The sequence below is a fragment of the Propithecus coquereli genome, unplaced genomic scaffold, assembly GCF_000956105.1.
Source record: "Propithecus coquereli isolate 6110/MARCELLA unplaced genomic scaffold, Pcoq_1.0 Scaffold14, whole genome shotgun sequence".
Taxonomy (NCBI): domain Eukaryota; kingdom Metazoa; phylum Chordata; class Mammalia; order Primates; family Indriidae; genus Propithecus; species Propithecus coquereli.
The window spans coordinates 17,138,604-17,164,834 of NW_012138302.1; the positions used below are offsets into that span (position 1 = coordinate 17,138,604).

Genomic DNA, 26,231 nt, shown 5'->3' on the forward strand with positions numbered 1-26,231 from the left:
TGCCGAAAAGGTTGGGGACCGCTGTTTTAGGGCATGCAAGTTGAAATAAATATGGCTGCCAGAGGTGCTTGGTCTAGTTTTTATATATATATTAGAAAATATAAGTTATCTAATGAAACAAATTCTAAAAATAAGACATTTATAAAGTGAAATATCTGAAATATATATACCCCATCATGTCTTTTGCTTTTCTTCTTACCTGAAATTGAGAAGGTCACAAAAGATTTGTTTTCTTAACTGCTCTCTCATTGTTAATAACTTTTATATTTGTGGTTGTTTCTGAAAAATTGTTACTTATATATACCATTTAAATTGATAGCACATTTCTCCTCTTTCATAAATATTGGAAGTAAAGCAGAGAAATTCTGAAAGAAAGCTCAGTCATATAAAACCACATGTGTAAACTGGTTCTTCTGACATATCTTACAGTTTTTGCCTATCAGTCAGCATAAACACTCAGAGATTTTAGTGCTCAACAATCTTAATGGTCTAACCTGCCAAATATACCACAAAAAATCTGAAATTTCCTATTAATCTGTAATTGTGGAGAAAGGTGGAATACTGTTTCTTAAGTGTTTGGGTAATTCATTAGTGAATAGATTTGGTGTCCTTTCCTTAAGCATATACTTTTATCTCTTCACTTGATAGCATTAGAGTAATAGAAAAGAGTGATGGATAGTTTTGTATTACTCACAAATCCTTTATTTAACTATAGGAATTTTTAGAACGCTATCTGTCAGTTTTATCTACTGTTGGCTAACTCAGTCTGTAGCTACAGCCAACAATTTAAAAAATTCTAAATTGATTCTTTTCATGTACCTTTCTTTTCCTCAATACATGATCAGCAGCAAGAAAGTTTTCTTTAGTATATACTTTTCTACACACCTCAACTAAGGAAGGAATGAGGCAAGGTTACGTGAAAAATAAAGAAACTTTGATTGCCATACCTCTATCTGAAAAATTATGTTGCCCAGTCCCAGCAGTAAATGAGGTATTGGAGTCTCTGAGCAGCTCTCAAATAAATTACTCAACCTCAGCAACAAAAATTTATTATGTGGCTATTATGAAAGCTATGTATTAACTTATTAGTTCTTAAAGCCAGCCTATACACATTTACATATGTCAGTTGCTGTTCTTTAAAAAACTATGATTTTTTAATAGTAATACAACTGTTTTTTCATTGTTTATGCCATCAGACATCAATCATAAAATGTAGAGCAATTAAGAAGTGAGGCTCAATCAGGCTGGAAATATGAAAAATAAGATGGTATTAAGAAAGTAGTGTGATGTCTCTAGATCTTTCTTTTACATCTCTGAAAATAAGAGCCTCACCTATTTGACCTGAGACCTTTGACTTTTATCTCTAATATTCTGACTTGGACACAGTTGTTTTCCATAGAAAAATATGAGGTAAGCAGGATTACATTTTTAAAATAAATGTTGGTGAAGTTTGTAAGTATATTAGATTATAGCATGAGCATGCTGCCCTTACCAGCTTGTGATAATCTAGTCTGAGTGATTGTGGTAGGATGTAATGAAGGAAGCCAGTCATTTGCTTCCTCTTACCCTTAAAGGCAGCTTCCTTTCACTTCAAACTGTCTTTCAAGCTAATGTTATTTGTGACAAGGAACAACTATTGAAAAAGTATCAGTAACTAAGAGCAATACTGTCACGACCGATTTTTAAAAAATGAAAACGTATCATAACAACTACAGCCATTAATTAAGCACCTACTGACATTATAGTGCCAGACACTATATACATGAGCTAATTTAATCTTCACTTTATGTACATTACCTCATTTAATCTTTACCACAGTTCTCCGAGGTAAACAGCAAAGGTCCTATTCACATATGAGGAAACTATTTTTGTCTCAGAGAGGTTCTGTGACTTACCAAAAGTTGTGCCAAAGGGCTGTACCAGATAGAAATCCCAACTCCACCTGTGCTTTTCTTCTACATAATGTTTCTTGTTCCATAATCTTGCCATGTTGAATGATTCAACAACAAAAATGTACTGAATAATTATTGTGTACAAAGTTCCATGGCGGTATCAAAAAAGGATAAGATGTGGACCAGTTGCTCAAGGAACAAAATAAACATGAAATTCACCAAACCTTAAGAGTTGGGGATTAGACAAATCCTTAGCAGTACAACTTGCAGGCATGCAGGCCTTTTTTCCTATGATATGCTTAACTGACATTCCAACCTCTTCCTGAATACTGCTAGGACAGGGAAATGAAAGCTTCAAAAGAGCATTTTTTGAGCTGCTCTTAAAACTGGAAGGATCTTTTCTACAGTGCTTCTTCTCTAAAGAGCTTCCACAACTTTCTCCTTTTTGGTTCTCATTTTGCAATTACCTGAAATAAGCATAACTTCTCTTCTGCATTACAGCCTGTTATCAGTTTAACCATAGCTCTCATTTACCTTATTTTCCCTGCTGTTTCTTATCACATATAATTAGTCCTTTCCCCTGTTCCTTATATGGTAGTGTATCTAGATCCAGCCCCTTCCAAAGGTCCCATAGTGCTCCAGAGGAGGTTTGTCTGGTGCAATGCACAATTCTATTCTGAAATTTTATTATTGGCTTCTGTTGTCAGAAGCCAGGGAGTCAACTGAAACCCGCCTACTTGTTTTCCCACAAGTTGATATTTCTGTTCTTTTCTGCTAACACAATTCATTGACAAGATCTTTGGGGGTTCAGATTCTATCCGTTAACTTCCAAATCTTATCACTCACAAATAAGACCTTAACTCCTTGTCATCTCTATTCCTATCATTGTTTTTGATAATTCTCTCAGTTCCTAGATGTGTCCAACTCCGGAAAGTTTTTTTTCTTCCCCTTACTTACCACACACTTAGATGTGGTCATCAGTAGAAACTGTATCATGTCATATATTTTGATTACAAACATCTGGCTCTGACCACCACTTCCTACTACTCCCACTCATTTCTTCAAGCATCATTAGTGCTAAAGTTGTTTTCCTCATGCCTTCCAGTCTATTGACCTTTCTCTCACTCCATCTACCCTTTCCTGTCTCCAATTCTGATTTCCCTCCTCATCCTGTTTAGATTTTGATCTTCATCATTATAATTTTCTTGTTATATTTTTAACTCCCTCTGTTGCGCTCACTTTGTTTGATCCACCTATTTACCTTCTGTATGCCTGTACCCTTACAGTTGAATACTGCTGGAGAAAATCACACTGACTTTTTTTTTTTTTAATAAACACAAACTTTAAATGAGCACATAGTAATGCTGGGCAAGCCTACTGGGATTCCCTAGTTCTCTTTGCCTGGGTGAGATGTCTGTTTCATACTACTTCTCATACCCCAAGCATGTCATACCCCTCACTCTTCCCCTTCCCAGCTGCCCTCATTAGTTGCTTGAGAAAACAGAAGTCATCAGAAAGACTGAAATGAACCCATTTTTCTGTCCTTCAGGTCTCAGTTTAAATGTCCCTTCTTCAAAAAGGTCTGATGAATCTTTCTAGAGAAGGCTCCTCCATCATCATCATTCTCTTTAGTAGCACCCTCCTAGAACTTTCCATAATAAACCATTACTTTTGCTTGTTATAAGTTTTATTATTCTGTGCTATTGGTCCACTAGAGTATAAACTTCATAAGGATAAGAATGTATCAGTATTTTTCACTTTTGTTTCTTACTACAATGCTCAATAATTATTTGTTGGATGTTACAAGAATGCAAAACATCATAATGGTCAAGAATATGAATGAGCTTTGGATTTGGTCAGACTGGGATTGGAATTCTAGTTATACCACAAACTATGACACTAGGCCATATTGTGACTGTGGGTGAGTTGCTTAAACCCTCCACATTACAGTTTCCATATTATAAAATACTGAAGGATCCCTTAAAACACCTTATCAGTATGCCTTACTGAAGTCCAGATAGTTAAAGCTTATGGAATGCTGATGTGTTCTCAGTCTTTTAAGCTCATGGTTAGTTTTGGACATGATGTGTTCTTAATGACCCATGCTGCCTCCCATTCATCCCTACTATGTTCTAAATATTCATAAACCATTTGTCTAAGCAACTTTTCTAGATTTTGTGGGGACTGAGGGCAAGTTTACTGGTCTGTACTTTGTAAAATCGTGGTATTTATTTTAGGGATGCAGAATCCTCAGGTTATAGTCACTTCATCGTCATTGATTTTAGCTTTTTATAGTCCTGTTCACTGCACCATCTATCCATTTCTTTATCCAAAAAAGTATTCATTAAGCACTATGTACCATGTACTATGCTTGAATTGGGAAAACATTCTTGCTCCCCTTATTTTCTCTCCTACATATATGTCTCTTTTTTCCATTTAGCATTTATAATTTTCTTACTTTTAAAAACAGATACAATTGCTATATGAGTAAATACAATATCAAACAGGAAAATAAAAATAAATAAAATAATAAATTAATAATATGTAAATAATAAATAAAATAAAAATCAGATATAAACCAACTAATAAGGGCAAATAGATGAATATTTATAAGCAGCTGAGTTGAAGTTCGTTCAGCTCTATAATTCCTGCAGCTAAAGGAGAAAAAGGAAATATCATAGGCATATATTCATTCATCTGTCCATTCCATATATATTTATTGTGTTTCTCTTATGTTCCAGGTACTGTGCCGAGAGTTTACAGTTTACCATTTATGGTTCTCATTGTCTGATATATGGAAGCCTAGTAGAAAATCTTCTCAAGATTTTCTGACACTGCGTTCAAGGGAGAATTTTGTTGTATAATTTTCTATTTAAGAGTCATTATGAAAACTAAATAGAACAATTATCTTCCACTGTTGTTTTGCAGAAGACAGATTATTTTAAATAGATGTTTTTAGTATTAATCCCCTGTGAAAGCAGAGGGCTTTGTATTGAATCTTCTTTCCAGTAATGATAATACTTCAGGGAGCTTAGGTGATATGGTTCTCAAATATTCCTTTTTGATGATCTAACTCATAATAGGTTTAAAGCTTAGAGGAAAGCCTACATAGTCAACATGTCCATTCAACTCTCTCTGTCATACATCAGCTGTCTCAAGTGAGCCTTTATCAAATGCTGGGTTGAAATCAATTCTTGCTAGAAAGCTTTGATGAGTGACTGAAGTGCTAATATTCTGTGCTATTGGTCATTTATCTTTTAAAGACTTTCCTCCTGTGTATGAGATTTCTACCACACTTTTTTATCCAATGGGATTATAGTTGTTTTCAAATACATTAGGAAATTGTGTATAAATGTCAGAGTTCCAAGAGAAACCAACCAGCCCTGAAATAAATGCCTGAACATTTTTTAATACAATAAAATCACAAAGTCTCTAAATTTGGCAGGTGGAAAAGATCAGAGAACATGACGACATTAAATCAGTCAATCAATACACACACACACATACACATCAATGTGTATCTTTACTTTAAATCTCTGTTCTATAGTAGGGCATCATGAAGATGCTGGTGCATACTCTAGAAGTTACACAGCAATAAATCCAGTGCCAAATGCAGTGTTAAGGATAACTCCTTATTTAGTGATATAAGTCTGAGATTGCTGCTATAACTTATTTTAGGAAACATTTCACCATATCCTTAATTTTTGAGAGGGGGGACCAATTTTGACTCTGAAGCACAGAAAGGGGAGGAAAAGAAGTAGTATTTATTAATCCACATAGGCTAATTCCAAAAGTAGGTATCATTATCTTCATTTTATAGATGAAAAACCTGAGGCTCAGAGAGACTAAGTAAGCCAAAGGAAAAAACTATTAATAGTAAGTGTCAAAATCAGGTTTGTTTGACTCCAAAGTCTTTGTTCTTCCCACAATACTATGCTGCTTGCAGTAATTTCCACTTACTCTAGTTTGTTAATATTGGTATGTTTTAAATCTTTTCTAAGTCACATTTTCAGTCATTGGATGGTGACAGGATGAAATTATATATTAATAAAAACTGCAGTTTGCTAAAAGTCAGAAGGGAAGCTTAGAATCATGAACTTATGGACCACCTGTTTATTTTGAGAGTCCCAGTGACCTGTGAAGATGGAATTACAGTCAAAGGAGCCCTGGAGACCATGAATTATTATGGTCGACTGTCTTTGAATTAAACTGATTTCAGAAGTAGTTGGAAGAGGAAAAGGAAGGTTGTATGGTCAGTACTGTCATGGTGGAGATAAACCTTCCTGAAGTGAATTGGCCCATTCATACAACAAATGTACATTAGGTAATAGGTGCTAGGAATGCAGACATGAGTAAGAGATGTTCATCTCCTAACAGCTTTCCAGGAGCACCATCTTGCAACATAAAGTTGTCCCTGACTTCTAGGCCCCCATTCCCTTCTGATTCCTCCAGCACTTAATGTGAACTATTAAATCTAGTCCCTGGTAATATACCAGATTACATTTACTATTTGGGGGCCTTGATTTATAAAAGCCAAAATATTCTTAGTATCCAAAGACAACAACCATGCGTTATCTTGTCATATATTTAGTAGACTTTCATAAATTTCTATTTATTGGTAAAAGACAGAATATGGAAGAAATGTTACATGGCATTTAACAGAAAATTGCTCTTATACAGCCCCTGGAAAATGAATCTCTGGATGGATAAATAAGAAACTTACAACATTTTTCCTCTGCAGAGAGTAACACAGAGACACACATTATTTTGTATATAAACAAGCTAATATATATTTATTTTTTTCCCAGTTTTACACAAATGGCAAATACTATTTAACACTTGACTGTTTCCACTAACTTTATATCATAAAGATATTCCACATCAGTTCACAAAAAGTTCTTTCTGTTTTATGGCTACAAAGTTTTCCTTTAAATTCCGTAAGATACTATAATTTTATTTAACCAGACTTTATTGATAGACATTTGGGTTATGTTCCATATTCTGCTATTACAAACATGCAGTATTTCCACAGAAAAATATATCTATAGACTAAATGCCAGATGTAGAACTTCTGGGTTAAGAGTAGATATGCATTTTTAAATCTTAATTGATATTGGAAAATTGCCCACAAAGAAAATGTACCGGTTTCACTGCTACTAACAGTGTGTAGTAGTGATTCTTTTTGTATAATCTTGCCAGTGCCAAATTTTTTAATCTTTACTAATCTGACTGGTGAAAAATGGTATTTTAGTATAGCTTTAATTAGGGGTTAGCTCATTATGAGTTAGAGTATCTTTTCACATGCTTTTGAGCATTACTGTTTCCCTTTCTGGAAGCTGTCTTTACATTAAATATATTGTTTGTTGATCTTGTATTTATTGGTTTGTAGGAATTATATATAATATATGTAATTTTATATCTGTGGTTTGACATTCAGAAAATTTCCCCCTGTTCATTATTTATCTTCTGGCCTTGTTAAGGTTTTTGGTTTTTTCTTTTTTTCCCCCCTGCCATGTGGAAATTGTCACAGTCATCAATTTTGTCTTTTATGCTTCATTCTGCTGAAGCTATACTAACCTCCTTGTTACTTTTCAAATACATTAGATACTCTCCAACTTCAAGACTTTCGTATTTGCTGTTCTTTCCACCCTGGAATTCTCCTTCCTCAGATATGTGTTTCGCTCCTTCTTTTACCTTTTTTAAGTCTTTGATGAAATGTCAACTTTTCAGTGAGACTTTTCCTGATCACTCTATTTTATATTACAACTTCCCTTTCCCCGCTTTGTTTTTCCTTCATCACCTGGAGCCAATAGACTTTTAAGGTATTTATTTATTTGTCCTACATCAGATTGGAGCTCACCCATACAAATAAAGTAAGTGGGAACTAACATTTGCAAAGTGGTAACTTCGGGAGACTAGACACGGTCCAGTGATGTTGCCATTGCCCAAAACATTTTTTGGATGACTTCTTTAAAAACCATCTTCAGAGGCAGCTTAAAGCCTTACACAAGGAACGCAGTCCTATATCGTGACAGCAATGTTTCTCAAAGTTGGCCATTAACCACTTGCATCAGAATCACCTGGGGTGGGGTTAGGGGTCTATTAAAATTAAGAGCAGTTTCCTGGACCTCACCCCACATTGATTGAATCAGAATCTCTTGGGGAATAGGGCTGAAGAACTTGCCTTTTTACTTTATTTTTAAGACAGGATCTCACTCTGTCACCCAGGCTGGCATACAGTAGCACAATCATAGCTCACTGCAGCCTCGAACTCCTGGGTTCAAACGATCCTCCCACTAGCCACCTGAATAGCTGGGATTACAGGTGTGCGCCACCACACCCAGCTATTTTTTTTTTAACTTTTTGTAGAGAAGAGGTCTCGCTATGTTGCCTAAGCTGGTCTCGAACTCCTAGCATCAAGTGATACTCCTGCCTCAGCCTCTCAAAGTGCTGTGTATTACAGGTGTGAGCCACCAGCCTGGCCTCTGAACATACCTTTTAAATAAATTCCCTAGGTGATTCGTAGACTAGTAAAGGTTGAGGATCACTGCCTTTATAGTCAGTCTCCCCCAGCTTAGTCATGTACCCTGTTTTCCTAACTCAATTTGAACCAAAGACTTAGGACTATGCTATGGTTTGTGTGTCCCCACCAAAACTCATATCAGTGGGGCAGTGTTGGAAGGTAGAAACTTTAAGACATGGAACCTAATGGGAGGCATTTGGGTCATGGGGGCTCTGCCTCTGTTCTCATGGTAGTGAGTTCTCCCTCTTGCTCTCAGGAGACTGAATTAGTGGTTAAGAGAATGGATTAGTTCTGGGAGAGTGGGTTGTTATAAACCAAGGATGCCCCTCATGTTTCACCCCTTCACATATGTCTGCTTCCCCTTTGACCTTTTGCCACATTATGATTAAATATAAATGTATTTAAAATAGTGATTTTAGTTTTGTATCCACTTTTAAATGTTTAAAATTTTGTAGTATTGCACAGCTGCAGCATGTAAAATTGTATTTTCTTATTTTCTACATATCGATACCAATGCATTCATTTTCTGAATGAAAACAGTGACAATTTTTATTTCGTCAACAGCTCTTTGATACTGTATCTTACTGCGCAAAAAAAAAATCTCTCAATGTTGGCCTTGACCTCTAGGTGTAAACTATCATTTTAATCCTAAAAGAAATAATGATAAAAATGTTAAATATCATTATACATTTAATAATACTAAAATAGCTACCAATTTTAAGGGCCTACTATATTTTAGGCATAAATTCAAGTCTATCTCTTACCTGATTTTATCCTTACTAGAAGACAAGTGCTTTAAAGATAAATGCTATTCCCACTTTATGGCTGAGACTCCTTTAAACTTACAGGAGTCACATTGAAATGTAATTATCAGGAACTCTTAAATAGAGTAGTTGGCAGTTTTGAGGCTTCCACTTTTTATCACATGTGCCTCCTTTTACAGTACCTGGTATGCAGTAGTTAGACAATATGTGTTTGTGGAATTTCATCTCCCTCCCCCTAAATTGCTAGGTTCATTTAATACATATTTTATGTTGGAGTACAGCTTAGTAAAAGTCAGTGACTTGTGGCTTAGATTGAAAGAAACTAAACTATATTCTGTTTTGAATTAAAAGAAGATGACTTTTTTCCATATCTGATTTATTAGTAATCCTGGTTTCCATTAGCAAGATAGAAAAGATCTATGCTTCAGAGACCAAAAATTTTACTGATTAATATATGCCAGCCATCAGATATTGTTTATTTTTCTTTCTAAAGAGATTAAAACCATTTTATCTTACCTTCCTAGTTTTCTAATAGCAAGAACTGGTGAATATAAAAGTATATCTGATTTGTGATTAACCATTTTCTTTCATTCATTTTCTCAACCCTTCTTTCTTCCTCCTCTCCCTTCTTCTCTCATTTTATCCCCTTAGTGAGGGCACCTATTCTTTGTCTTTTCAAATTTGTCATTTTAGCATTTGGTCTTTGGGGTTGATTTGGTAACTTCTTATTCCCCTCCTCAAATAGATCTACAATCTATAGGTTGTTTGATTTATTCAAATCTTTTATAATTAAAAAAGCAGAACAATTTCCCCTTGTTACAGAATAGTTTGTCATTGCTTCCTCCCTTGGGGCTTGAGATTGCAGGAATCCAATAGCTGTGGAAACTATCCCTTCATGACATCTAATTCTCATGAATGCCATGTGCAATTGGGTTGACAACTTTGTCCCTGCCACTAGATACACTGTCACACTTTTATCTGTTCAAGAGGAAGAAAATATCAGAATTATGAGAACTATACTTTTTCTCTTGAAATGACTTGTTTTTCCCATGTCCGTTTTTCTTCTAATGTTTTGAACTGAATTTTTTTGCTGTTGATAGTGTGTTATGAGGTAATCTTGTGCTATGAATGATCTTGGGAAGGGGAAGCAGAGCCTCCTAGCCATGAGAAAGATTTGATATATGTGTTGTGAAGTGTTACCTCAAGTTCTTGTTACTTATAGTGGAAGGAACTGACAAGTAGCAATTTTACAATTTGGTACTGTCCATTGGCCCGACAGGCTTGTCAGTGATTGCAATTTGAAAATCTCAAACATGATTCAGATTTTAGGAAGATTAATCAGATCAGTTAAAATTTTAACAGTGTCTTTGGTTAGAACAAATAGTTAAAGCTATTATAAAGTGTCAGCTGGCTGTGTAATCCCTGCATACTTCCCAACTATTTCCAAAAAATGAAAGTGATTTGCAAATAACTAGTAAAGAAATTGATCACTTTGCTGTTTTTTTTGTAGTTAATTGAATGGCTGTGTGCCTTTAGAGACTGCACCTCTCTTGAATATGCTGTGTGGTTTTGAAATTTGTGTTTTATAGTATTTTACACCAAACAAGATACCTACATTTTCATAATTATTTTTCCTTCTTGCTCATTTCCACAGAAAGAATTTGGGAGTACACAATTTCCAGGCAAAACTTTCTTGAAATGGAATTCCTTTTTTTTTTCTTTTTTTTTTTTCTTAAAATGGAATTCTTAAAACCACTCAGCCTGAGCCTGCCTGCTTCCCCACCACCACCCTTTTTTTTTTTTTTTTTTGGGTGGATCTGCTTCCCCACCACCACCCTTTTTTTTTTTTTTTTTTTTTTTGAGACAGGATCTTGCTTTGTCATCCAGGCTAGAGGGCTAGAATACGGTGGTGTCATCATAGTTCACAGCAACCTCAAACTCCTGGGCTCAAGCAGTCTTACCGCTTCAGCTTCCCAAGTAGCTGGGACTACAGGCATGCACCACCGTGCTTGGCTAATTTTTTTAAAAAAATTATTTTATAGAAGCAAGGTGTCACTATTTTGTTCAGGTCACTCTCAAACTCTTGAACTCCCATCCTCAAGCGATCCTCCCACTTTGGTCTCCCAAAGTGCTGGGATTACAGACATGAGCCACCACTCCCCACTTGCTCGCTTGCTTGCTTGTTTTCTCTCTCTTTTTCTCTCTCTCTCTTCCTTTCTTCTTTCCTTTTTTGAGGGGTATCTTATATTTAATATCTTTCGTAAAGCTGGTGCTGCAGTGGGTATCTACTGCGTGGTATCCATGTAATCCATTGGTATGATAGCAACAAAGACTTACTCCCTTTTGGAGAAAATGTCATTTGAACTGTCCTTTGACATCTTAATTTTAGAGGTTGCCAGTGATTATGGCAGGGTCAAGACTGACTTCAAATATTTAAAAAAGAAGCACAAAGAAAAATGAGATCTTAATTTTTTAGTCTGCTGATCTACACATTTCCATTGATGAGTTAAAATTATGTGGATGTGAAATTTAGTATGGAAACTTAGGCTGCTTGACCACCTTTTATCCCATAATAGGTATGGAATGTGAAGATTTGAATTTTCATGACGGCACTATGTCATGGGCAACAATGGATTTCTTAAGGCCTTGCCATATCATTGCCATGAGGTCTGGTTATTGCTGCTCTAAATGAGTAATGTGAACCTGCCTCCCAGTGAATTTACTGCAGTGGTGCTGACATGGTCTTCATACTCTTGCCAGTAATTCCAGTAGCTCTTAACAAAACCTACTTTCTGTAGTCACAGCACAGGTTTTATGGAGGATTCAGCCTAAATTTCTGAAATGAATTTCTACAGAAAATATATTGGCTTTAAAAATTAAGAGATTTGATTCTGTTTTGAATTTGGATAGCAAATGAATCTGAGCACATGACATTTTAATGTCGTTTATCTTTTCAAATAGATTTACCTTCTAATGCATGTGACGACAGGACTTTGCTCATCAGCCAGAACATGCATTTCAGAGGAGTTGTTACCTAAAATATTATCATAAGGCATAAGAAAACACACGATTTAAGTTGCCTTTCATGAACATAATTAAGAATTAATAAGCTAGTACCAGTGGCTAGTCCCCAGAATTTCCACTGTTTTGCCTTTTGTGACCTGTGTTATTAAAAGTCCATTATTTTTACAGACTTTATTAAATTGGATCTTATTAAAGCATTCTGTATTTGCATTTGGTCTTTCATAATTCATTATTATTATGACATTTACTTTTTACCATCAGATCTGAAAACATATCATAAGCTACCCTTTTCTCTTGAAAGAAATGCTAATTTCAAACAGTCCTCTAATAGAAGAGAAAAGCTTTATCAGTTTTTTCATTTATTCCAGATCGTGTTAAGAATACTAATGCTAGACTTCAGTATGCTAATATCTCTGAGGTTTTTTTTGGTCAAAAGCTTAGAATTATTATTTTTATCTCATACTAAGTATGAAACTATAAGACCTACTACTGCTGAAGAAAACGCTATTCTAAAGTACAGTTCTGGATTCTAAAAACTTGTAAAAATGTTACTAAATTCTGTTTTTTAGGATGATGCTAGTGAATTTATCTTTGTACCATGCTATATTATTTGTTCTATTTAAGAAATTTTCTCCTCCTGAAATTCTTCAGTTTGTTTTCTTCATAGGTTAAGGATAACACAGCTTGCAGTGTTTAAGATTATGAATCCTATGCTGTCAACCCAGACAACACTTGGAGCATGCTTCCTGCTTTTCTATATGATAATCATTTCTGTATCATTTAAGATTTAGTTGAAAACGCAATATAGCAAGATCTTGCATATTGCTTTAAGACAGGTTATCTCGTTTTAACATAACTAATAAAATAATAAGTTTTGTTAGGATACTAGTAAATTTATTAAACTCTGAAATAAAATTTACTTTGGATTTTGTCTCATTTTAGATTTCTGACGATGTGCAATAGACATTTTGGCAGTGTTGTTGCACAAACCATTCGGACTCAAAAAACAGATCAGTTTCCACTTTTCCTGATTATTATGGGAAAGCGATCATCTAATGAAGTGTTAAATGTGATACAAGGTAAAGTACATGTCAAAAAGAGAGTAAAATCTTCTGTGTATTTGATAACTTTATAGTTTTTACCATTGAAGTTAACCATATTTCTTTCCATTGGTGAATGTCTTTGCATTTTAAAATATAAAATATCTTGAAGAACATCTTGAAAAAGTATAAGTGCGATAAAAAATAAAATAGGCTGCGTGTTTCTAACAGAAACATCTTAATAAAATTGCACATCCCTTGGAACATAGGATATTCAAGTTAAGTGTTCAGAATTGCCAAATTCTCTAAATGAGCAATTAGCTCATAGTTGTCAAATATGACGTTTCTCATTTATATTGATTTATTGCTATAACATTGATTAGTTGAAAGAAATGCTTATCTCTAGTTATCTGGAAAATCCAGTCACTGTGTATTGTAGATTGAATTGTTCACAGTGACATTTGTTTCTCCTTATTTGTGTGATTCCATGTTCTAGGATGCCTGCGATTTTTAACCACAGTACACACTTTACCAAAAAAAAAGTGCATAATTTTTTAATTTTTTATTGTTACTAATGCATTCCAAGAATTAGTGTAAATTGAAAATAGTCTGTCTTCTCTATGCCACCGGGAAAAAGGTTTTTCAAGTACTCCAAGCTAAAGCTATGTCTGGGATACTTAATTTCTGTCCCCATTTAGGTCTGATGGAGGAGAGGGAACGTATAAATTCCAATATCTTTGAAACCCAAACAAAACCAAACCTCTGGTATTTTATGTTTTTTCTATAACTAGAGCATTCAGTTTCATAAACATGTTAAAAAAGACCTGGAGGGGGAACTGATTTGCATAGGGTAAATTAATAATGAAGATAATACTTCATTCCTGCTTTCCCTGTTACAGGCAATATTGCAATAGCTAGCAGTTCTCAAAATGTGGTCCATAAACTTCAGAGGTATCCTAGATGCTTTTGGGGGATCTGTAGGGTCAAAATCATTTTCATAATTGTAATAAGACTTTTTTATTGCCTTTTTTTACTTTATTGACATTTGCACTAGTGGGTCAAAAGCAATAGTTTGTAAAACTGTTGGTACCTTAGCACTGTGGTCCCCAGCCCCCAGGCCACAGACTGGTACTGGTCCGTGGCCTGTTAGGAACCAGGCCACACAGCAGGAGATGAACAGCAGGCCAGCAGGCAAAGCTTCATCTGTATTTATAGCCGCTCCCCATCACTCACATCACCACATAAGCTCCACCTGCTGTCAGATCAGCAGCAGCGTTAGATTCTCATAGGATCGCAAACCCTACTGTAAACTGCATATGCGGGGGATCTAGGTTGCACACTCCTTATGAGAATGTAATGCCTGATGATCTGAGATGGAGCTGAGGTGGTGATGCTAGCGCTGGCGAGCAGCTGCCAATACAGATTATCACTAGCAGAGACGTTTGACTGTACAATAAATGTAATGCGCTTGAATCATCCTGAAACTATCCTCTGCCACCCCTGCCATCCGTGGAAAATTGTCTTCCATGAAACCAGTCCCTGGTGCCAAAAAGGTTGGAGACCACTGCCTTAGCACAAATCAAGGCCATCACATAAAACTGTACTAGTTGTCATATTCTTCACTGCCATGTACTTGCAGTTAAACAAGAAAAGGCCATTTAAAAATGTCCCTGATGAAGCAGTAAAAATTGTTGCTTTTATTAAATTTTAATGCTTTTAATAGTTTGTGTGATGTGGCGGTAGGAATGAATAAACCACTTTGCTGTGTACTGACGTATACTGGTTGTCTCAAAAGCACTTGGTGGTTGCTTGAGCTAAACTAGTTCTTTTTCTTTTTTTTTTTTTTTTTTTTTTTTTTTTTTTTTTTTTTTTTTTTTTTTTTACAGAAATCATTTTTACTTGAAAATAGGACTGACAAACTATGCTTGTGTTACCTGGGTATTTGGCAGTCATTTTCTCCAAAATGAGCAAAGTGAATCTGTCATTTTCAAGTAAAAAAACTGATACTTTCTTGTCACTGATAAAATTTAAGTTTTCAAGCAAAAATTTATATCCTGCACCTTAAGATTGACAGCTTAAATACTTTTTTGATGACATCAGTGGTGATATTAACAAATGTGATTTTTTTATATCATATATTGAAGTTTGTCAACATTCAGAAGAAATATATAACTCAGTGAACCAGTGTTTTCCAAATGACTAATGCATGATGTTATAAAATCATAAGCAGTTAAAAGATCCATTTAAAGGTCAATGGATTTTAATTAACAAAGTACAAAAAGTTAATTGATATGGTTTCAAATTCCACATGTATCTAATTTGAAGAAACTTTCACTTGTCAGCTTGAGTGTAGTATCAAAGAAGAATGTCCACAGTCATCTATCAAAATACTTCTCCCTTTTCCAACTACCTATCTTTTTAAGGCCAGATTTTCTTCATAAATTTCAACCACTACAACATATTTAACTTGTTTAGTGTAGTAGTAGACATGAGAACACAGTTGTTTTCTTTTAAGACATTGCAGAGATTTGCAGAAATATTATAAAGATGCCACTCTTCTCACTAAACTTTTTCTTTTGGAAAATAGTCATTTTTTGTAAAAATGTAATATTTATATTAATGTAATGGGTTTATTATTGTTGCTTCTAAATGTATTGGTAAATTTTTTTTAAATATTTCAATTTTAATTTCTAATACAATAAATGTTGGTATCTATAACCTACATAAAGAAAAGTTCTTTGAGCATCTCAGTTGTTTTTAAGAGTGTAGAGCAGTCCTGACATTAAAAAGTTTGAGAACTGCAATTGGCTGTGGAAAGTAAGTTTGCCTTGAACTGCATTAACATTAACTGGTACCTTTTCTCTGTCTTACATCGTTAAGGATTTAAATATAAAGTACCTACAAGTCCAGTTTGGCAGTGGGTCCTTGCAGTTAGGGCTGAAGTGTAGCTGATGAGCAGTGGCTTAAGCCTGAAAATTAATGGCCAATGTTTAGTCACATTACAAGTATAGAATTTTCCCACTGATGATTTCAGTATACTCCATAAAGTATTTATTTCCTATGCTCTAAGTCTTAATTACTACAGTTTGCAAATGAGATATGGAAACCCAGGACTTGTCTAATAATAAAATCTACATTGAAGGTACTCTTAAACTTCTTTTGCCATCTATCATATCTATTAATAATAACAACCAGTAATTGTGTGTGTACTATGTACCAGGTACTTTACATTATCTCTACTCCTTCCAAGAACATTACAGAACTAGTATTATCTCCATTTTTAAAGTAAGAAAATTGATCTTTAGAGAGCTACAGTCTACTCATTCACTTATTTCTTTATTATGCAAATGTTTATTAAAGCCTTTGTCATATGCTAGACAATTTATAGGTACTAGGTCATATAGCCTATAAGTAATGGAACTAGGGTTGTTACTCTGACTACAAAACCAGTTCTGTTTCCTTAGTGACAAGGTAACATTTGTCCTGTAGCTCATTTATTGAAAGAATAGTGCTGATGTGAACAAATTGGATCATTTCTTTTTCTAAGAATCACAGATGTTCCTTAAGCCCATGCTGCCAATGGTCATAAGAAAAACTAGGAAAAGGGCCCCTGAAAGATCATGCTAGTAAAGCCTGCTGGAAAAACACCAGCAAGGATGTTTGCTCTTTAGTTTCCCATTGGTGGCCATTTCATTAATGAGATAGGAAGACTCCTTCTCAAGTCCTAGAGAAAAACTAACCCTGCCTGTAGGTTTAAGAGAAGAATTGTCATATATTTATGTATACTTATCAATTTCTCTCTTATAGTACATCCAAAGCAAGTAACAAGGACTTAGTGCTTTCAGGAAATGGCATATATGTGCTATATGTTTGTTATGGACTTGAACAGGGAATAAAATTATATTAAGGAAAATGAAACATTTTAAATACCCTCTTCATAAAGATTATAGTATAGTCATTTGAAAGCAGCTGAAAGGAAAACATATCAATTGGGCAAAAAAAAAGGAATCAGATTTTTCCATAAATTGAATTACTATTTGTTTCACTAGAAACAAATAGTAGTGATAGGAGATAATTCTAAGTAAAAGCAGTGTACTGAGGAGGCAAAGAGGATAGGCTTCAAGTGGCCTGCTCTGATTTCAAATTCTGGCCCCACCATTTAACCAGCTTGACTTTGGTCGGGCAAGTTGATTGAGCTATCTAAGGCTCATTTTCTTTCTCTTTAAAATCGAAATCATAATGACCCCTTCATAGAATTGTTGTACAGGTTAAATTAGATAATACATGTAAAGTGCTAACCACTGACGATATAAACAGTTGTTGCACGTGTTATTAAGTGGATATGTTCTCACAGTTAAAAAGAATTTTTTTGAAGCTCATGACTTGGACGTTCTTCTTTATAGTGCTAAAAATCCTTGTTAAGAGACTGTTCCTCAAATCTAACTATTCTGAAATTTTACCTGCTAATATATAATACTTGTTACTCTTTCTTATCGAACATATGAAACATTGCAATGAAAACATGAAAGTATTTAACTGATTTTTTAGACTATAGTTATTCCTTTCTGATTAATTCTAGAACAACTTTCCATTTTTTAATAACTTTAATACTTTGAAGTTATATATAAAAAGTTTAAATAAAATTTGTCAATCTCCATGTGTTGTTAGGTAACACAACAGTAGATGAGTTAATGATGAGACTCATGGCTGCAATGGAGATCTTCACAGCCCAACAACAGGAAGATATAAAGGATGAGGTAAGGTGAAAGGTTAAGAAGATTTTAATGACATGATTTGTCAAATGATGCTGCCTATGTCATGATTGATAAATATGCCGAAGATGCATTTCTAGATTTACCAAGGTCTTTTATGCCATTGAGTTTACCTTTCAGTCCATTCTTTCCATGACTCTGAGATCCAATAATTTGCTTAAATTTGTGGAATATTGATACTTTGCTAGTTTTGGGGTGGTGACAGGAGGTCAATCTCAAGAAATGAGTTTGGAAACATATTTACAGAAGAAATTACAGACCAAGAAATCCTGTCTACTATATGGATTTTATCACTCACTTTTAAGATCCTCTTACTCTTTTTAAATATTGAAATTGATTAGCAATAAACACATTTTGCATTTGAATATATTTTTGAAGTACTGTGAGAATTAGTAAAAGATCTCCAGAGTTCTAAATTTCTCAATCTCTCAAACATATTCAGATGTTAAAGGTAGCATAAGCATAGAACCTCAAATAAAATAATAACAGCAGTATTGATAATGACAACAGTATTCTACACTTAGTGTAAATAGTAAGTATTTAAAGCATAAATACTGAGTATTTATAATGCACTAGGCACTGTGCTGAGCACTTTACATATATCATCATCTCATGTGATCCTCAAAATAACCCATGAGGTTGTATATCAGTCAGAGTTCTGGCAAGAAATAGATGACACTTTCAAACAGTTATTTACGAAGAGTTTAAAAAGGGGACCATTTATAAAGACACAGGCAGGGTTTACAGAAATCAACAGGGGATAATACCAACCCCAAGACTAAAGGGAGCCATTACCATTTCTAGGCCTGAATGCCTAGGAGAAGGTACTGTATGGAGAGGACTGCTTTTGATAGAGGGATATAGCCAACCTTGGGGACCTAGTAGGGAGGAAACCAGGGAATAGCTTCACTTTCCTTCAATACTGGAATCTCCTGCTAGTATCTCCTATTGACCTAACCCAGTCAGAAACTATTAATAGAAGGCAGGAAAACCTCCCTGGGCAAGAACATGGATCCTGAGGGGAAAAATGGAAGATAATCTAGCACAAATTGGTCTGATTATCTCTACTTTTCAGATGAGAAAACTGAGGGTCAAAGTTAAGCAAATTTGTACAAGGTCAGATAGCTGGCAGGAGGTATAAGTAATAATCTGAAGTAATCATTAGTACTTTACCAATCCAGAAATTTCTGGATTTGGAAAATACCCTTAAGATAAAATATGAAATAAATATTAGCATTTTTTATTGACATGCTAAGTTCACAGATATTTGTAAAATTAGTGTTTTTAATTTTTTTGTTTGTTTTTAATTTTTAAAAAAAGATTTCCATAGAATAAGGGAGAGTTTGATTTTGACCAATGATGAAGAGCTTCTGAGTATAGTGAGTGTTTTCAATAGTGTATTCTTTAATTATTGCAAATGTGAAACATGTAGACAATTTTAATATAACTCTGTACTATTGTATTTCCCTTTATTATCTCTGTCTTCCATTCGGCTGTGAGGTTTTTTTTGTTTTTTTGTGTGTTTTTTTTGAGACAGAGTCTCTCTCTTTCCTGGGCTAGAGTGCTATGACGTCAGCCTAGCTCACAGCAACCTCAAACTCCTGGGCTCAAGCGATCCTCCTGCCTCATCCTCCCGAGTAGCTGGGACTACAGCCATGTGCCACCATGCCCGGCTAATATTTTCTATATAGTTTTTAGTTGTCCGATTAATTTCTTTCCATTTTTAGTAGAGACGGGGGTCTCGCTCTTGCTCAGGCTGGTCTCGAACTCCTGAGCTCAAACAATCTGCCCGCCTCAGCCTCCCAGAGTGCTAGGATTACAGGCGTGAGCCACCACGCCCGGCCTAGGCTGTGAGTTTGTTAAAAGCAAAAGTCATATCATATTTGTGCTTGTAACTCTATCCCCTAACAGTGTACCTAGGACAAAGTCAGCACTCAGTAAATGTTTGTTAAATGATTGAATAAGTGAATATTTAGAAGAATTTACATGAAATAAGGTAACTTGAAAAAACAATATTTGATTACAGTGGTATAAAACCTAATGTATCCACATCAACAAATATGAAAATTTGGAGTGGTATAACTAATTTAGAGTTTTAATGCTCATTGGTTTTCTTTTATTGCTATAAAAATATTGACTTTATAATTTTTCTTAATAGTGTTTCATTTATCCTAAAGGAAAGGCAATTGGGTATATGGTGGAAAGATGTTCATTTGTTACTCTATAAATTGACAGTGACGTTTTGAAATAATGTACTTACTTAGGAATTTGTAATGATAGGTGTGTTGCCATTTAAGATTACATTTATCCTGGAACAGAGGCATTGATTGACAATAATTCATTAAACACATTCTTCAGCCATTTAAATCTTGAGTCTTATTAGTACCAGACTTACAGATTATGCTGTATAATAATATGAATACACAATATTTGCATGCATATTCCCAGTTCATTCTTTCTTCTTAATTTGTATTCCCTATAATTCATTGGTAAAGAAATTGACTTTAATTACTTTAATACTGAGCACAAAATTTAATATGAGGGTTATAGAAAAAATCCAAGGCTCCATATAATTGAAATTGTTATTAAAATTTAACTGTAAGAGGTAAGAATTTCTCTTTATTTTTAGAGTATCTTCATGAAAGTTATCACTCAAGTCATAAATAGAGTTCCTAAGAAATTTACTAAGTTTAAAAACTTCTTTTGGACTATGCATAGATCATAATGATTTGGTGTCTGCTGAATATGTGACAAGAAAACACTGTCCTTTATAATTGTGAATTTGCCTTTATTTTTTTTTCAGTACAGACATAAGAAATTTTAATTTATGTTCATTAATTTCTTCTTTTATCATTTCTCTAGCGCCATCTAATTTGCCTTTATTTTTAAAAAATTACAAATAAGACTTCATCTTAGCTTGCAATTAAAATCAAATTAGTGAACAGGTTTGGAAGATGGCTTCCTAAGCCTGAATTTATTTAAAATTAACTTTGATTAAGTTATAGCCATCACTTCAATGATTCCTTTATATTAGTGCAACCAGAGATACCTATGTATAAAGCTTTTATTTAACAAACCTGAGCCTGAACCATATTCATATTCTGAATCATTCTTCAGTGGTCCAGAATGAACTAACCTTTATACCACTGATTGTTTTATCTCTAGCTAGGACATATACGTTACATGAGCCTCTGTTTTTGACAGAACTGCCTATCACTTCCTTCTTAGACATTTTCATTAATATCATTAGTTAGGTTTTATAAATGTTTATTGAGCTTCTACCAAGTATGTATCACTGGGCTAGGTCCTTTGGACAGAGAGGTGCTTCGCTGTAAAGAGGGGTTATTAGCAGAAAGGGGATGAGAAAGAAAAACAAGAATCACTACATGACAGTGGCCGCATTTTAAAATCTATTTTTGCTTAAAGCCTGGTTCCAAATAATAGATGCTTTGTAACATGTAAATGGATGAATTTGTTTATATGCACTATTTTTTTTCCTATGGGTAATCTAGAAACCTCTGATAATCAAGACTTTGGGATACTTAGTTCCTGATCTATTTATTGTTTCATTCATTCATTTGTTTATTCATTCAACATGAATTTATGTATAATTTTCTATCCTGGATGCAGGAATTACTCTCTTCCGGGCTAATCTCTCTGATTGACTTGTATATGGGTAATACCTCAGTAATTGTCACAATCCAGATATTGGAGATCAGGGCAGATTTCAAAGTCAGTTTACATCATTTTCATTTCTTTGGTAATTCTAAGAATACATGGGCAAAATATGCCAGAGAAACATTCTAGGCTTATTTTAGAGGATTCTGATTTGGGACTTAAAGACAGCATTGCCAGCCGGGCACGGTGGCTCACCCCTGTAATCCTAGCACTCTGAGAGACCGAGGCGGGCGGCTTGTTTGAGCTCAGGAGTTCGAAACCAGCCTGAGCAAGAGCGAGACCCCGTCTCTACTAAAAATAGAAAGAAATTAATCAGACAACTAAACATATATAGAAAAAAAAAATTAGCCGGGCATGGTGGCGCATGCCTATAATCCCAGCTACTCGGGAGGCTGAGGCAGAAGGATCACTTTAGCCCAGGAGTTTGAGGTTGCTGTGAGCTAGGCTGATGCCACGGCACTCACTCTAGCCTGGGCAAAAGAGTGAGACTCTGTCTCAAAAAAAAAAAAAAAAAAGACAGCATTGCCACAGCACAGGGAGAGTTGCTAATTAGTTTATAGCAGCTTTTTTGTTGCTAAAGGAAATTAATTGTTGGCTTTGTGGTTTGTTACATGGAATGTGTAACTTTTTTTCCCTAAGCTTTGTCTTAGTCTTACTGTTTTCAACAGTTCACTCCTTTTCCTTTCCTCTGTTTAAAAATCTCACCATTATCATACCTATTCTTTTTTGCAAAGCTAACAATGACAATCAAGATACAGATTCAGGCTTCTGTTTCTTTAAAGTAGGAATAAGTTATCACAAGACACATAGATAACAAAAACAATCTTTTTGTACAAAAACTAAAGCAGAACTTAACTAAACAGACCAACCTTTAAGAGGAAGTTTCACTGTCTTTCTTTTAAAATATATGTATATACAACACTTCCTAAAGCTAGAAAGACTACTCTTTGGGTAGTAGTTCTCTTAGGAGAGTTTTCTCTGATGTAGTTGCATATAAATTTATATATGAGATACAGTAAAACCAAAAATGCAGTATTTTAAAATATCAGAAGTCCACTGAAAATGCAAAAGTCATAGAAGATCTAATATTCAGAAGTAACTGTGAGGAGAAAGAATTGTTAAGTGTTAATGATTAGGGTACTAAATGTAAAGCTAGATACACCATGGATGCCTTTCTGTAGGTAGTTACTTTTTGCTCAGAAAAAGCATTCTTTATCCAGTGATTTTTCTCCATAGTTAGGCCCAGGTCACAGAAGATGATAATTTCTCTCATCTTGATTTATATATTCATTTCATAAATATTTATTGAGTTACTATATACCATACGCTGTATGGGGCACTAAGAACATAGCTGTGAGCAAAGTAGACAAGGTCCTTGGGCTTACAACCCAGAAATTCCAATATCAAATGATTAGGTAGATGAAGCCCAGGGAGCACCTAGCCAGGGTGGGCCAGACATGCTGTGTAGGCAACTTGTCATGGTGGTGCAGGAACACACAGAGGGGCTCTTGCCTTTTCCCAGTACAAGCTACAAGATAGGCAGGACAGGTAAGAATGTAAACAATAGCAGCCAGTTTTTAGGTTCCTGCTCAGGCCAGTAATTGTTCTGGTCTCTGAGGCAATGTTTCTTAGTGCGATTCCTGAACTACTGGAGTACCCAACTATCTACCATGGTTCCCAGGCAGTTAGGTATGAACAAGCAATGGGTCAATTTTGTTTATTTAACATTTTGAAATATAAGATAAATTAGTATATTACTCTAAATGCTATTTCATTCATCACATCTGTTAGAATTTATTAGACTGCTTATGGATAACAAAGATTGCATTGGTTGTTTTGTCTTGGCAAACATTCAACAGGGACATTTTGACTTTAATGTCTGAACTTTCATGTCATTCATATGTTATTGTTAAATTTATATTTGTTTTTTCCTGTTTAAGTTAATTATATTCTTAGTTACTCAGAATTTGTCATGGCTCAAAGATGGTTCATTGAATCATAAAAGTAATGATGAAAATAGTATAATAAGTACTGCAAACTAAGTATAATAGTTTGAAGTACAGTTGACTCTGAATGACATGGTGAATGGGGGTTGGAAAATCCAAATATAACTTTTGACTCCCACAAAACTTAACTACTAAAAGTCAGCTGTTGACCAGAAGACTTACCAATAACATAAACAGTTGATTAACATATTTTGTATGTTATATGTATTATATGTGGTATTCTTGCAATAAAGTATAATACAGAAAAGAAAATATTATTAAGAAAATCATAAGGAAGAGAAAATACATAAAGATCTTCGTCCTTATCGTCTTTACGCAGAGTAGCCTGGGGAGGAGCAAGAGGAGGGGTTGGTCTCGCTATCTTAGGGCTGGTAGAGGGAAAAGAGGTGGAGGAGGTAGAAAGGGAGACAAGAAAGAAAGGCACACTCATTGTAACTTTTATGGAAAAAAATTTGCTTATAAGTGGACCTGCACAGTTCAAACCTGTATTGTTCAAGAGTCAACTGTAGTTCAACATTAGTATAGACTTAAGAATCTAGAATATGTAAAGAATTCTAACAACTCAATAACAAAAAGGTAAATTACTCCAGTAAAAACTGAGCAAAGGATTTGAATAGACATTTCTCCAGGGAAGATATAGAAATGGCAATAGCACATGAAAATAAAGCTCAACATCATTATTCATCAGGCAAATGCAAATCAAAACCACAAGATACTACTTTACACTCACTACAATGTGTAGAATCAGAAGTCAAGATAACAAGTGTTGGCAAGGATGTGAAGAATCTGAACCCTAGTAGACTGCTAGCAGGAATGGTGCAACAGCTTTGGAAAACAGGCTAGCAGCTCTTCAGTTGATTAAATATAGAGATACCATATGATCCAGCAATTCTACCAGTTATATACCCAACAAAAATGAAAGCATATGTCCATGCAAAAATTTGTATATGAATGTTCATAGAAGCATTATTCATAGTAGCACAAAGGCAAAACAATTGATATGCCCATCAATGGAAAAATGGATAAGCAAAATGTGGTACATGCGTACAATGGAATAATACTTGTCCATAAAAAGGAATGAAGTTCTAATATGTGCCACATCATGGATGAATCTTGAAAACATTATGCTAAGTGAAATAAGCCAGTCACAAAAGACTACATATGATATGATTCCACTCATATGAAAGATCAAAATAGGGAAATCTATATTAGTGGTTGCTTAGGGCTTCAGGGAGTGGTGGTAGGTGGGTTGAGGGTATAGAAGGTTGGTAGATAAAAGCATATGTGGTTTCTTTTTCAGATGATGAAAGCGTTCTAAAATTGAATATGGTAATGGTAGCAAATATCTGTGACTATGTAAAAAAATTGCATTTTACACTTTAAATAGGTGAATTGTATAATATACGAATTACTTCTTAATAAAGCTGTTAACAAAAGCTCTAAATTCAGCAAGGTTGCTGAAGGAAGATCATGACTGTTCATATGCAAAAGATTGCACCTGAATGTCAGTCAACACTCTGCTTTACTAAAATGAATACCTAGTAATTAATATATCCCTCAAACCTTGATAAGATATTGAAGAAAATAATGAAAATTGCTAATATCTTAGGCAACTTTAAATAGACATCTTTTTAGTAGACTATTTAAAATAATGGTAAGGGAGTCTAAGATGTTCCTTCTCCTAAAATAAGTATACTGGTTATCAAAGGCAGTTGTCTCAAAGTGTCACCTGGGAACCTGTTAGAAATGCAGTTTCTCGGACCCCACCCCAGACATGCTGAATCAGAATCATGAGGGTGGAACCAAGCAATCTGTCTTAGTAAGCCCTCCAGGTCATTCTGATGCACACTACAGTTTGAGATTCTCTGATCTAAGAGACAGGTGTGAGCATAAGCATTTATAATCAGACATGAGATAAAAACTTTTCATAACACAGATAATAATGATAAAAATGCACAGGACTTTTTCAAATCTTATATCTCAACAGTATATTCTTGAATATGTGAAACCTATTATTTTAGGGCTAAAAATAACATTTTTAAATTTTGAGAATAAAACATAAAGATTTCTTAAGAAAAAAGAAACTGTGGTGCACATAGGTTTCATCAAGACTTTGATCCTTTCGAAAAACTTGATAATTTTCTTCATTCTTCAGTGAAATAAATCAATGATATGTAATAGAGGATATCTTAAATTCCCAAACAAAGCTGCAACAGAACATTAAGAAATACTTTCTAGAGTAAGAGCAACCAAAGAATGACTTGGGAATCTACTCGCCACTATCTTCTAAGGTTAAACAGTCAGCCTTTCACCTTTTGAGTATGATATACTCATTGCCAAAGTTTACAGTAGCATTTTATGAGAATCCCTCCATTTGAGTCCTTGTTTGATCCAAATATTCAGATGTAACTGGAAGAGCCAACAAGCATTTGCTTCCATTCTTAGTAATCTCTTAGTGGGACTTTCTAACTTATTAGAAATAAAGAAAGAAACAAGTATGAAAGCTAACCTACAGGTTAAGGTAGGAGTCAT

General features: G+C 34.6%; 1 protein-coding gene across 1 annotated transcript in view; it reads left to right on the forward strand.

The window, feature by feature from the left end:
• The window catches only part of FAF1 (Fas (TNFRSF6) associated factor 1), a 334,517-nt gene that overhangs the window by 208,030 nt on the left and 100,256 nt on the right, over positions 1 to 26,231 (forward strand). Inside the window, exons 11-12 of the mRNA XM_012639350.1 lie at positions 13,146 to 13,282; positions 17,912 to 18,000. Of these exons, the coding sequence (XP_012494804.1) occupies positions 13,146 to 13,282; positions 17,912 to 18,000 (226 nt within the window). The remainder of the gene's footprint in view (positions 1 to 13,145; positions 13,283 to 17,911; positions 18,001 to 26,231) is intronic.